Source organism: Telmatherina bonti (assembly GCF_933228915.1).
Source record: "Telmatherina bonti genome assembly, chromosome: 20".
Classification (NCBI taxonomy): domain Eukaryota; kingdom Metazoa; phylum Chordata; class Actinopteri; order Atheriniformes; family Telmatherinidae; genus Telmatherina; species Telmatherina bonti.
The window spans coordinates 19,871,412-19,885,415 of record NC_136618.1 but is presented as its reverse complement, the minus strand read 5'-3'; the positions used below and the strand labels follow the sequence as shown (position 1 = coordinate 19,885,415).

The 14,004-nt window shown below is 38.3% G+C and overlaps 1 protein-coding gene across 1 annotated transcript in view; it reads right to left on the bottom strand.

Annotated features, from left to right (window-relative positions):
• plxdc2b (plexin domain containing 2b) overlaps positions 1-14,004 on the bottom strand; it is a 91,874-nt gene that overhangs the window by 38,465 nt on the left and 39,405 nt on the right. The window contains exons 2-4 of the mRNA XM_079259524.1: positions 13,702-13,925; positions 4,872-5,018; positions 2,085-2,154 (exon numbers count right to left, since the gene is read on the bottom strand). Coding sequence (XP_079115650.1) covers positions 2,085-2,154; positions 4,872-5,018; positions 13,702-13,925 — 441 coding nt within the window. The remainder of the gene's footprint in view (positions 1-2,084; positions 2,155-4,871; positions 5,019-13,701; positions 13,926-14,004) is intronic.

Below are 14,004 nucleotides of genomic sequence, written 5' to 3'. Positions count from 1 at the left end.
CCGATGATGCCTCAGGAAACGTCTCCAAACAGTATCAATCACTATGCATCGGTGTCGTTAGCAGTCGGATAGCTGCCTTCTGTATTTACAAGGCCGATAAATGATGAAAACAACAGCTTTTACGCACGCATTCCATGTGTAATTGCTCAAACAAACATTTGCATTACTCAAGTAGTTTATTTCAACATAAACGACACAACGCCATCGTAACAGATGTATAACTTGGTAAACTATACAGTTTGTGCAGCTGACAGTGATTTTGGAAAGCTGCGGCGCTTCAGTCCCCTTCAGTACCTTTAGTCATGTTTCAAAATTATAATACTCTTTATTTCAAGCAAAAGAGCCTCATTTACATAGCAGTTTATGATATTTCAATTCAAAATAATAATAATAATAATAATAATAATAATAATAATAATAATAATAATAATAATAAAAAAGGTATAGGACATTATGGGGCATTGAAAGGTGGTGTTTATTAGCATTTAAACAAAAAAAAAGTCAGGCAAGGTTTATTTCTCTAAAATACCCTTGGTTCCCAGAGGGTTAAATGATTGTCAACATGCTACTTAATATACAGCTTTAAAGACAATTAAGCATGCTTCTCTTTTTAATAATTAAGAAGGAATAAACTGTTAAAACTTGTTTTAATGGTGTTCTTCCTCATCTCTGCAGGCTGTGGTCTTGTACATCTAAAGGTTGTATAAGATGGAACCATAAAAGACGACTTGGACCGCAGGTGTTCAAACCAAACCAACCTATGTTGGAGGTAGATGTGATTCTTCTGCTGCTTTGTCCGACTTTTTTAAGGAGTCATTTTGTCTTAAAAGGAAATATTTACAGAAAAAAGCTGACTTGCTGACAGAAATGAAAGGATGGATGGAGGGTATACTGAAAGGATGAGCTGACTGGTAATGGGATATGAGGAGTGTTAGAGACAAAGCTCCTGAGGCATGAGAGAGAAAGATAGCTTCCTCCTCATCCTCCTCCTCCTCACTGCTATTCCTCCATCTATGTCTGGACGTATGCAAATTCCTGTTATCGCCTCTGTACTAGTATAGCTTAAGCCTGTCCAGTCCTCCTCGCTGTCATCCAAAACCTCTCTAAAGCCCAGTGATCGAGGATCAGGATGGAAAAAAAGGCGGTGATGATAATGATGATATAAGACGGAACTTATCTTTTCTTTATTAAACCAATTGCAGTGAAATGTAGCAAAGCATTTCTGAAATAGTTAGGTTGGAATAAGGCTTCAGTCTTTGATGTGATAATTGCTGGTTGGGGTGTTTGTGGTTTCACCATCAAGACTCAAGTGGAAAATTGTTTTGCACACTCTGATGAACACGTCTGATATGTCACGTGCCTCGCCCACACATCTTCTGATACCCCCCCCCCCCCCCCCCCCCCCCCCCCCATCCCCATCTATTAGGGTGCCACTTGGAAGACCAACTCCAGTTTCCAGTCCACAACCACTGGTCTGGTTTTTATCCCAGTTAAGCCTGGCATGAATTCCTGGGAGTGGTTTGTTTATTTTTTTTTTTACTCTCGGTCTAGCAGACTACCCTGCAGAGGTGAGAGCTGTAAACGGTCTCATATCAAGTCGACTGCTTGGCTGGCAGAAGGTTGTTAGTGGTTTTGTAGTGGTTTGTGCTAGACGATGCTTTTCAACCCGAAAGAATCTCATTCAGCGTCCCAATGGCAACATCTGAAGAAATAACTAAATTTTTTGTCCTTTTTAGAAATCATGGTTGAAGTCTCTGCACAGCTGTCACTCTGACCGGTAAAGAAACATTCACACACACACACACACACACACACACACACACACACACACACACACACACACACACACACACACACACACACACACACACACACACACACACACACACACACACATGTAGGTGCAGACACAATGTTTCCTACATGCCTCTTAACTCCAGACTCATTTTTACAAATCTCCCCACATTCCCTCCCAAAGCCCACAGCAATAAAACTGTCTGTGTACAGTCTAATATGCCAAGCACATATGGTATGTCCAACAAAAACACCAATGAGTACTACTGAAAGAGCAGAGTCCAACTTACCACCAGTCGCCACTGTGATTTCACGCAGGAGATGTCCATAAAAAGGGAAATCGAAGGACAAATTTACTCTCTGTAAGGGGAAAAACAGACAGATAGACCCAGTCACGAAGATGAAGGAAAGCGAAAAGCCTGAGAAGAGGCTCTTCTCTTCTTAAAATCCCAGATGATAAAGATCAGAGATAAAATGTGCACGATGGATACAAATGTGACCCATGAGTTACTACCACACACTGGGTATCATTGCTAAGGAAAAACACAGAATGTCACTTCAAACAATTTTTCATGTTTTTTTGCATGTAAAAATGTTCCGTTTAAAGCTTATCTTTATCATTTTTTTATATTGTTTACGACATAATAAAACAGAAAATGGGCCGAAAACCTTTAAATAGCCTTTAAAAAAAATCACACAATTAATGGAAAGTTTTTCTTTAGGTTCCTTTTATTCATATTCATCAGTGTTTTTTGAAAAAAAAAAAAACCCCAAAACACTGAATAAATAAATAAGTAATAGACAAATGGCTTTTAAGTATTATAAAACATTTTTCTAATATTATAATAACATATTTTCTCTGTCTGTAGCAGAATTGGGCACAAATATAAATCTAACAATATTTCACATGTATCAGCGAATTTCATGGCTTACGTGGTCGTTATTTTATCCAAACACAGAATACACTGCAAATCATCGCCAGAAGATGTTATGGAGATTGACAATCCACAGTAAACACATAGCTACGTGGTTCTACATTAGGAATCCTGTGGCAAACCACCCTGAATCTCACAGACCGCGCACCCAATCTAGAGCTTAACTTCTCTGCAGACATCCTGCAATGGAGTCGACCGTTGTGGCCGTGTTTTGTTTTATGACCTTATCAGCCAATTGTGTTTGGTTTCGGGGCCAAAACACTGACAGGCAGCGTAGCTGGGCAAGCGCAAGCGTTTGAGTGTTTATGCAGTTTTTTCAGGACTTGAACTGTTTCGTTCATAATGCTGCAGTGCCACAGATCAGATGTTCCCCCTCTGAATAAATCAGCTAAGATTTCCACGTGTCCTTTCAACTCCAAATTGCTTGGCTGACCGATAAATTACGAAACTTACTTATTGATTTTTCAGATTAAGTCAAAACGCAACCTCCCGCCTGTGTATACTGTTTGGAAGAAAAGCTTAGTTTCTTGGACAAATTGTTAAAACACAGATGAAAATGCTCGCTTCACATAGCACGGTTCAATCCATCATCACCAGACTGAAAGTGGAGGTGCAGTGTGGGACTATTCTGTCTCCTCGGCCGCTTTTGTTCACCCTGGGTACTTTCTGTTTTTAAGCTGCCATGCTGCTCTCCCTCTCTGGTCTGCTGCTGCTTCATAAGTATGCAACTCACATGGATCACCTGCCTGCGCTGACATGGAGGGAAGGGAGCTCTCACACTGCAGAGAGGATTTTAAGCAGCATGATAAATACACGTTTTTTTTTAATATCCTTATGTTCATAATGAAACAAAAGGAAGCAAAAGCTCTGCAGCCCTTTTAGTCATATTACTCTGGTGTCAAAGACTTCATTTCCTTTTCCTGTTACAAAAATTCATTTGGAAGTTGGGGAAGAGTTTCCACATGCAACAGGAAAAAGGGAAAATATGTTTTCTTTAGCAACGATTCGGACTTATCCCATAAAAGCTAAATAATTTCATTATGATTTGTGCCACCCCTTATTCTTCTTCTTTTCTTTCAAGGAGCTAGACTTGCTGTAATCTCCTACAGTCATGTTAAGTACCAGTAATAGTTTTCCTGGCTTTTTGGAGGTCTTTTTTGTTTTACCTTTGGGCGTCGGTTGCTCTTTCACTCATTTGGTTACATTTCTATGGTTATTTTTGTGAAAAATGCCAAAAAACCCGTTTATCAGACAAAAAATTGCATTCGCAAAGAACTATTCACTAAAATGTTTTTTTTTTTAGCATATAGGGTGTATTTACCAATTTTTGAGAGGAATGGGAGAGTAGATTAACAATTCCCCAGAGAAAAGAATCCAGCAAAGACCAAAAATAAGACTACAGAAACTTATCTGACTTATCTTTCCAGCTGATCCAGTTCATGGGAAATGGCCTCTATAGAAGCGTGACTATCAACTTGTCACTTTTTAAAGAAGGGAAATAGATAGAAAAACTGAGATATTCCAAATGATACGAGAACTGAACTGAAAATTAGTGGCAGCAGGTCTTAAGGAGGGAGGAGTCCTCCCCAAAGCCCAGACCTCAACATTATTGAGTCAGAGTGGGATCATCTTGAAAGAATGGAACAAAAAGAAGAAAACACCCAAAGAAGAGCTTTGAAATACGCTTCAAGAAGCCTGGCGAACTATTCCTGAAGACTATCAAAAAGGAAACGCAAGAAAGCTTGTCGAAGAGGATTTAGACTGTGCTGAAGAATAAAGGGCCTCAAAGCAAATACTGACTTTCAAACTTTTGTTATTGTTTTTAATAAAGAAATAAGACCTTGGCTTAAGACATTTGCGCAGGTCTGTATAATTGTGTTCCTTCACATCTAGCATTTAGATGGAAGCTGTGTTACGGAGCTCATTGGAAAATGTGGGTTTTATGAAGATGTCATTTCCATGTAAATAAGTTTAAATTACATCGTACGCCTACAAATTTACATATGTCAACAATTTAAATTCAAAAACAATTACACATCTAATTGTTTTCTATTGAATCAAGCTTGTTTTAAAGCCACAAATCCAAACCACCTAGAACCTTTAAAATGGAGTGGAGTTTCTGTCCTGCTATTGTTGACTTACCGCTGCTTGCCTGTGTGTGTTGGACAAAATCCCATGGATCTTCACTTTGTCCTTATCCATCTGCTCAAAATTTACCCATAAGTCCCTGCTCATGGGATCTGATGGACCGTATGTTTTTGATGTGTAGTAGTTGTGATCCATGTCCTCCTAAAGAAAGACAAAAGAAAATGTTTCCTGTTAGTTTTCATACTACTATCATTAAAAATATGCCACAAAGTCACCATCATGAAATATGTGCATTTCTGCTGCAGAACAAATGAGCTTCTCAATCAAAATACGACATATTCATATTTTTGTTTTTATTTTAATGTGTCTATTTTCTGTTCTTTCCATTGAAGCTAAACCAGAACAAACATTACATTTAATCTATCTTAATCCAGAAGCGTTTTAGTTAAAGAAAGCCAATCAACATTCTCCACCCTTAACAGTCTGAGCCAGGCTGCAAAGTCAGAGCTGCTGTAAATAAAAACCTTCATATACTTTTTATAAGCATGTGGGAGAGGCCTGTCAGCTTTTATTGTTTCCTGAACAGAATTAGGCTGAATGCTTTTGATATATTTTTTCCTCTGGGTTTATGATCCCTTACAGATGTGTGGTTTTTTTTGTTTTGTTTTTTTTTAATCCAAAACACTCTTAAAGTTTCTTTGTTTTTTTTTCTGGATGAGAAGGCAGGGAGGCGTACTGACTGTGAGCTCATAGGAACTCACGCAGCTGTTTGTGTACTTTGATATATGTGCGGTAGCATTCATTGCTACTGCGCTTCAGTCACAAGACAAACATAATTAAAGCTCAATTGTTTTCTTTTCAGTTCATTTTGCTTCACAGATTCAGGCTTCAGAGATTTAATGTGTAATACCTTGACTCCATACTCAGTCTGAATTATTATGATGAAGAGAGATAACATTAAAGTTTGTGAGACTGATAAACATCAAAATTCCAAAAGCAGCTCGGTCATGTAGGTGGTCTTACTACTGATAATTTGTAGATTTAAACAAACATTGCCAGAAGCCTTTCATTGCAGCTTTCAGTGCAGACAAATCATGTCAGGAAATAAGGCCCCTGCAGGCAGCCTTATTCAGTACATTACTTCCAGAATACAAAACAAGGACCCTTGTATAAAGAGCAGACTGTGAGGATGGCTGTGAGGTTTTCTGCTAATCAGCACAGGATGATTTGGTCTCAAAGAGAAGGATTGAAGTAATATAGAGTTCTTGGAGATGAGAGGTGCCAGCTGGCAGGACTTCCCCCAGGGGTGAAGGGGAAGGTGGGCAGGGTGCCTTTGCCCAGCTGGGTGTCGGTGGCCATGAAGCTGTGAATGCTTTTCCAGATTAAAACAAACAGAAAGAAGGATGCTTGGCCATAACTTTGCAAAAGCATTGACTTGATTTGAAATAGTTTTATGTCATTTAATTCATGTATATAAAAAGCCATCTTTATAAAAACAGTTATATGTTTGTATTTCACATCATTTAAGTAATAAGTTTTTTTTTCTATAGAAGTTGTCTTCGGAATGCTAAATTGTTATTTATTTTAAATAGGGTCAGGTAGATTCATCTATTTTCTTGTTGCTTATCCGGGGTCGGATCGTGGAGGCCGCTGATCAGGCAGAGGAGTGCAGACTTCCCTCTGCTCGGCCACTAGTTCCAGCTTGTCCTGGGGGACCCTGATCTGTGAGCCGTACATCCAGTCTGTCCGTCTTCCCCGAGGTCTCCTGCCAGTGGGACGTGCTCGGGAAGCATGGGAAGCATCCAGGAGGCATCCTAACCGGATGCAAGAGCCACCTCATCTAGCTCCTCCTGATTCAGAGAAGCATTGAGTCCCTCCCACATGACTGAGCTTCTCACCCTATTTCTAAGGGAGAGCCCAGTTACCCCGCAGAGGAAACTAATTTCAGATGTTTGTATTCGTGATCTCATTCTTTCAGTCCTTACCCACAACTTATAAACCACAGGTGAGGATAGAAATGTACATCTGCTGGGAAATGGAAAGGGATATTTTACAACAATGTAATTAATTGCAAAATTCCAGGCAATCAATCACAATTAAATATTCTAAATGGTTGCTCAGCACTAATTTTAAACTCATCCTGCATGGAATCCTTTCATTTGATAAAATAAGTTTTGGAGATCTTTTGTGGAGGATTTAAGGATAACATATTCCAATATTGCAATATTTTGAGTATTCAGACTCTTCATTTATACTGTAATTTGATTGAACTATGCTCAGCTATGCTCAGAGTTATCTTTTTAATGCAGATAAAATACTCCTTGAATGTTTGCTATCTTTTTGGGAGAGCTCCATTACACCTATTGTAGATCTCCCAAGAAATGCACCTAACGGCAGCCTCGAGTTCTTGAATATTACCCTTCAAACTGGACACACCTTTTCTTTGGAAGTCGCTCTCCTTTTTTCTGGCAGAAACTGTTAAAACTTGTACAAAGTCTGGCTGGGCCACTCCAAGACAGAGGCTTCCAGAAGCCTCCCTAATGTTTTCCTGGAACTATGTTTTGGTTCATTTTCCTGCTGAAAAGTAAACCTTTACTCCAGCTAAATCCTAAACACACAAAGGACTTTAGCTCAAAACTGTGCATCCATTTTCCACCTCTACTCTGCTAATCCCCGTCTTCTTCACTATAGAAACACATCCCCACAGCATCATTCTGCCATTATCATGTATGATTTAATGATACCAATGAGGTCATGCACAATGGATGGTTTCCTTAGTACATGTTGGTTGGAAAAGTGGACAATTAGTTCGGCTGTTTTTCTTCTTGGTCTGCGAGTCACCGGGGTGACCTTAAACAAAATCCCAGCTGGCTGTCACCTGCCTCTCAGTAGGACATGCTTTCTATCTGATCACTCAGTCATAAAATCCTGATTGGTAGAGTGCTGCAATGATGGTTTAAGAATCCTGTAAGATTCTTCCATCTCCACAAAGGGACTCTGGATTGAATTGATTTTAATAACTATTTTGTTGACAACAAATCTCAATAAAACCCCTCGTCACTGAGTTTGGTAGAAAAGAAAGAAAAGCTTCTCCCATCTTAACCTTTTAGAATAACAGAGGCTGCTGTGCTTTAAGACTCTTTAAAACAAATTTTTTTTTATGTCCTTCTAAAGATCTTTTTCTTGAAGCAATCTTGCTTTGATAGTCGACAGACAGTTCTTTCAACACAGCCTCACTAACAATTACCATTGTTAAACTTTACATAGACATGTGTGGCTACTTCATTTGGTCCATTGAACTTAAGCAAGCCAGGCTGGACAGTGAAGAAGAATTGACACCTCAATGGCCACTGGCAGACCTTAGGGCTGTATTTTGAAATTAAGGATCCAGAATTTTAATGTAAAGAGTGAAATTATCCATTTCAGTATCATCCGAAAATAAGAAAGTGAGGTAAACTTGATAAGAGTCTGAAAACCTTCCAGCGGCACTGTAGGTATTGGAAGCTCGAGGGAGCAGATCTATATGCTGTACATCTTCAGCTCCTTATAGTTAGAGAAAGTCTGGATTAAACACTGATTTACAGATAATACAACATTTCAATGGCGATTTCTGCATAGGAAGTGTTTAAAATATGTTTGAAAGCACCACTTAATGCAATATCAATAATGTTTAGAGCGCAGGTGTCAAACTCCAGTCCTCTAAGTCCAGTTTTTGTTGTCTCCATGCTCCAACACACCTGACTGAAATTAACATGCAGGTTGACAAGAAGATGCTGGATCCATTTGATTTGAGTCAGATGTGCTGGTAGAGGAAAACAACAAAGACCTGCTGGATACCGGCCCTCGAGGACTGGAGTTTGACACCCCTGGTTTAGAGTATTTAGAGAATACAGTATAACTACCAGCTTAAATATATTTCTGCGGTGTACTGTTTCACATTTCAGCTACTTTATTGAAAATTAAATAAAACAAAAATACATAGTTCACAAATGTGTATTTTAGATTGATTGAAATCTTATTTATAAAAACACAAAAACTGTCTTATATATTACTATATAGTATGCATATTTTGATCTACATTGTAAATGCATACTGTCTTGTAAAAGCACATCAGAAATATTTATTATTGCACAGATGCACAGTTTAGAGGTTATAAGCGCCAGTTGATTGCACAGATGCTGTAGAGGTGAAATTGCTGCACTAAACAGCTCAAAGGGAGACTGAACCGCTTCCAGTCCACTGCAGTACTTCACCTGACCTTCATGAACTAAAATACTGCAACTAGATGGAGGAGAAAACAGAAATTGCTGCTGAAAAACAGACCAAGCTATGTGTCTTGTTTTGAAAATATATAAATCAAAAAACGTTCAGGGCACAAAACCATTCAAGATTCCCTCCCATTTTTGTCTGAAGCTTTTGCTTGAGATGCACATGACATCAATATTGCATTATACTGAGATCTGAATACTGTCGGCATATCTTCACTCTATATGGCTCTATAACACAGGGGAGACCATGAAAAAAGAAATTTAAAGCTTCATTCTAATGAGATTTTCCAGTAGTTTTAGTTCAATAAAAATGTCACAAAGCCTTCTTAAAACTGTCTGTTTCATTAGATGTGGAGGTGTTTTCTTTTAAGAACATAAAGGGAAAAGCTCAATATAAAAAAAAGTCATCCTCAATCCATCTTAAAAAAAAAAGAGCTTTGAATAAAGAAAAAATTGTCAGGCAGGGATTAAAATGTTTGTTCTTTCTTATGACACAAACCCATTCAGTACAGTGATATCACACAGTCCTGTTTGAAAAATGCCTTTTAATGTCGCCATCACTCACGTCTAGCTCTTTTTCAGCTGATAATGCCTGTCATCCATTAGTCCTTACTGCACTCCATCTACTGCTACCCACACCAGCCTGGTGGTGAAACATCAACTTACTGCTCCGTGCTACACCAGAATATTATAAATTACTCTTAAAAGTGAAGCAGAAACCAGAAAAGCTGTCATGGATATAAATGCTTGAGTCTTTTTATTTAAATAAAATACCAAAATGAGAAAATTAACAGTCAAAAAAAGCTAAATAATTAAGTCAAATGAATCCAGAAGATGGGCATAATCTCTTATTTCAGTTTAATAACACATAATTTATTACATCTGAAGAGCAAGGAACTGTATACAAAGTCAATATTATTCAGTTTATAAGAACAAAAGCACATGTCGGGTTAAAGGTGGAGGAATTTTTCAACATTTGTGAGCTGAGAGTATGTTGTCTGGTTGATGAGTTTACTTTCGAGGACTGATGTCAGTTGCATCCATAAATGTCCAAAAATCATTTTTCACATATAAACTACACAAAATAAAAAATAGCATTTTATAGTTTCATGATGACAATTTTTTTAAAAAGCAAAAATATTTTTACAGTTTTTTTACTCAGGCTGATCCTGCACCATGTGGCTGTAACCCTCGCTGCACGACTCAACGATTAATAACAAGCAAATGTTGCTTTGAGTTTTTTCTCAAGTTTATTCAGTGTTTCTTCAGCATTATTGGTCGTTTAGCTTTAAACATCACATCTGGTGGTTTTATTACTTTGTAAAGATGTTCAGTCTACAAAGTACAACTGATTCAAAACTGAAGAGAGAATAAAATATTCCCGTAAAGACAAATTGTGCTTAAAATTTTTTGACAAAAAGGACCATTTGAATACATAATCATGGGCACTGTTTCAAAACTGATAAAAATAAATTTAGTAAGCAACCTGAGGTGAATCACAGCATCCAATGTGTTATTTAAAATACACTTATTTGTGTTTGCAGACTAGATCTCATGAATTTTAATGTCAAATTGATTATAGATAAAGAAATACACAAAAAGAGCACAAGATTAAAAGCAGCGTGACACACACAAAGGCTCACTCCCTCGACAGCAAGAGAGAAAAACCTATATGCTGAAATTTCAACACATGACTTCATGTAGTTCCCACTTCTAAGTTGTGGAAGCTGTACGAGTGTGTAAAGCACTAAACACACTGAGGAAACCATCTCTTTCCAAACTCACTATCCTCTGGGACTGTTTCAACAAACTGAGACACTAAACAAACAGATTAATGCATAAAACACATGCTGGGGGAGCACAGCAACAGTCTACTTTGTTGAGTCTCTTTATAGAGTAGTTTCCCCAGCTGAGCCTCCAGACCTGTTAAGTTGCAGATATCCAATAACAACTCAGCAACACAAACCAAACCCTAATTGTGAACCACATCAAATCTGATTAAACAAGCAGCAGCTAAATGGAAAGTCAACCTCCTTCCCATCCCCACATCGCTGATAGACTCTGTGCTGTTACTGCCAAGCTGACATCACTGACACTGGTGAAGTTACCCAGACAGGTTGGAGCATAGTTTCAGTGTAGACATGAACATCCAGGCGTGAAAATGATTTTGCACAACAATTTCAGCAGGAAGTCAAGGAGTTATTTGTCTGTCTTGGCTTCAGTCTTGCGACTGCAATACGATATGGGATTTAATCGATTATCTGACTGACAGCCACTTGTGTGTGTGCGGGTGTGTATGTGTTTAAGTTCTCTGAAAGCTAAGATTGTAAATGTTAACAACGTTAACTTAATGTTTGCCTTTGTCATCTATGTGATTTATGTTATATCATAACTCAAGGTTCCTGCATTTTGACACAATGCTGCACAGATTGTGAAGGTCTACTGAGGAAAAGTTGTTCTATTAGGTTCTGTAAATACAACTGGCTGCAGATCAGGGTTTCATATTCAGTCTCCTTGGTATTCAAACAGGAACTCAATGTGATTATTGCAACTTGAACAGGTGCTGGGAGTGGTGGAGAGGCAAAGAAAGTCAGTGGATGTCTTGTTTACCACTAAATGATAAGAGACACTTAAGTTAAGGTAAACACACAGTTCAAATATGGTCATTTAATAAATATTTTCCATCTATTTTGGAGAAATCTAAGTTTAGAAACATTTTAAATAATTGACATGCGCAAGATTACATCAATTATTGCTCTGGATGTCAGTTTGGAATAACTGTCCAGCGCTATGTGCTAACCATCCCAGAATGATTATAGACAGATCTGTGTGTTAAAGGGTAGGTTTTTATTCAAGGAAACATCTTTCCTTTCTTAAAGTGTTTTCTGTGTCTAAATGTTAATCCATTCAGCTCCAGTCTGTGGGAGATTTTTTCTAATAGTTTACTGTTTCTGCCTTTTAATATATCAGCAAAGTGCTGTTGTTGGGTAAATGAAGTGTAATGACAGGACGAATGATGAGCTGTTTGGACTGGGGACTGCTTTTCCACCCTGCAGCAACACATTAACAACACTGAGGAAGAACGTTTTGTGTTAGAGTGAAGACTTATAAGCATGTAAAAAAAAGCATATTTGTTTGTGGATATGACATATGACGCAGTGCGTATATGTTCATCCAGCAGCACAAGTGTGTTTGTGGCTATCTGCATACACTGTGTGAAGTTTAAAGATGTATGTGCGTAGACTGGCACACGCACGAATGTTTACAGCTGACGATCAAAGGTTCTTCCTTCTTCAGTGCGAGACGTGAGGCTGTGAAGCTGAGATGATTACAAGTCAGGGTAAAACTTAACGAGCTGTCTAAACCCAGGCTGCCGCCATCATTATGACTAAACACCTCAATGCTGTGTGCCAGACAAGGCGCCACAACAAGGAACAAGGGTGATGCCTTTCATTTCCATAGACACAAACACAGGTCAAGCATGACTATTAATCTCCTGCAGGTCCACAAGCCCGTTCTGACAGTAGGAGTCTGGGTTCATTTCCTGTTCTGGTGTCTCTGAGGTCAGATTTAAGGGGATCAATTCCCACAGAGAAGGCAGATGAACACCTGAGGGTTGAGTTTAATTTGATATAAAATTTTAAACCTTGAAGGGCCTTCCTCATTTTCTTTCTCATTACCAAACATCCTCTCTCCTAAGGAGATTTATAATTGCTCTAGGGAGATGAACAAAGCGTATTTTTAGGTAAAGCTCAACTAAAGACTTCATTGTTTCATTTTCCCCATACTATAAGGGTTTTTCCCAAAGATATGAAAGTTTATTATGTGAGTCGAACTGAATTCAACACAACAAAACCACTATGAATTTAGGTAAAACTCTGGGTATTTTATTTTTTTGTTTTTATTTTCAATAATAAATGGCCAAAATGATAATAATAAAAAAAAAAAAGAGGTTTAATTCAACAGTATCAGATTTATTTCTTTAAGACTTAAGGCATTAAACATTTTTCTGATTCTGATTTTTATGCTTCAGTTTTAGGACATGTTTTTACATTTTCCAGTAACATTTAAAATTTCACAGTACAAGCTTTGCCTCTTTTTTTTTTTTTAAGTTTTGCTTACAACCAAAGAGATGCTTTTTTTCAATAATCTACATTTGAAACAGCAATCATCTGAAACTCAAAATAAATATTTATGTGACAGCAGTTGTGATCAGCTTCATTTGTGCATTGACATTTATTCTTTTTCTTCTTTGCCACCTGCTTTGTCTGCAGCAGCTGTGTTGCTTTTCAGCCAGCTACGTGATTGTGAATGGCCAGCTGATGGGTCACATGAACATGCACAAATCCTGTGCCAGAAGATGTGGGATACCTTACTAAGTTCACAACCAGTGTTAGTTGTTTGGTTAGTTGAGCCAGATGACCTGAGAATATCCTGGATATACTTAACCAGCATCATAGTTGTCATATGTAAGTATGTATCTTGTAATGACAAGATATTGAAGTTACGTCTGTAACCTTATTGTTATGTTTCAGCATATCTGGCATATATAAACCTGGAGCAAAACAGCAATGATTGTGGAAGTCAGTACAAAGATGAGTCATGGCTCAAATTACCTCAATCTGGGAGCTGTTGTCTGTTTCCTCGGCAGACAGCAAGCCCGGAAAGCCTTCAGGCTCCTCTGGTTCTGGCTCCTGGTCTTGCTCCTGACTGGCTCTGTTACTGTCCATGTTACGAGGTCTTGGGGGAAGCCATCTCCTCCACCTGTGGCTGTACACCTTCACGTCCACTGCTAAGTCCTCTTCTCCGTTCTGCCCCTGAACATACGAGTAGGAAACCCCTGAGGAAAGAGGACACTGATTAAATAAACAATAATGGTACAGAAAAACAAATGGGAAGCGTCACACTTTAGTTAAATC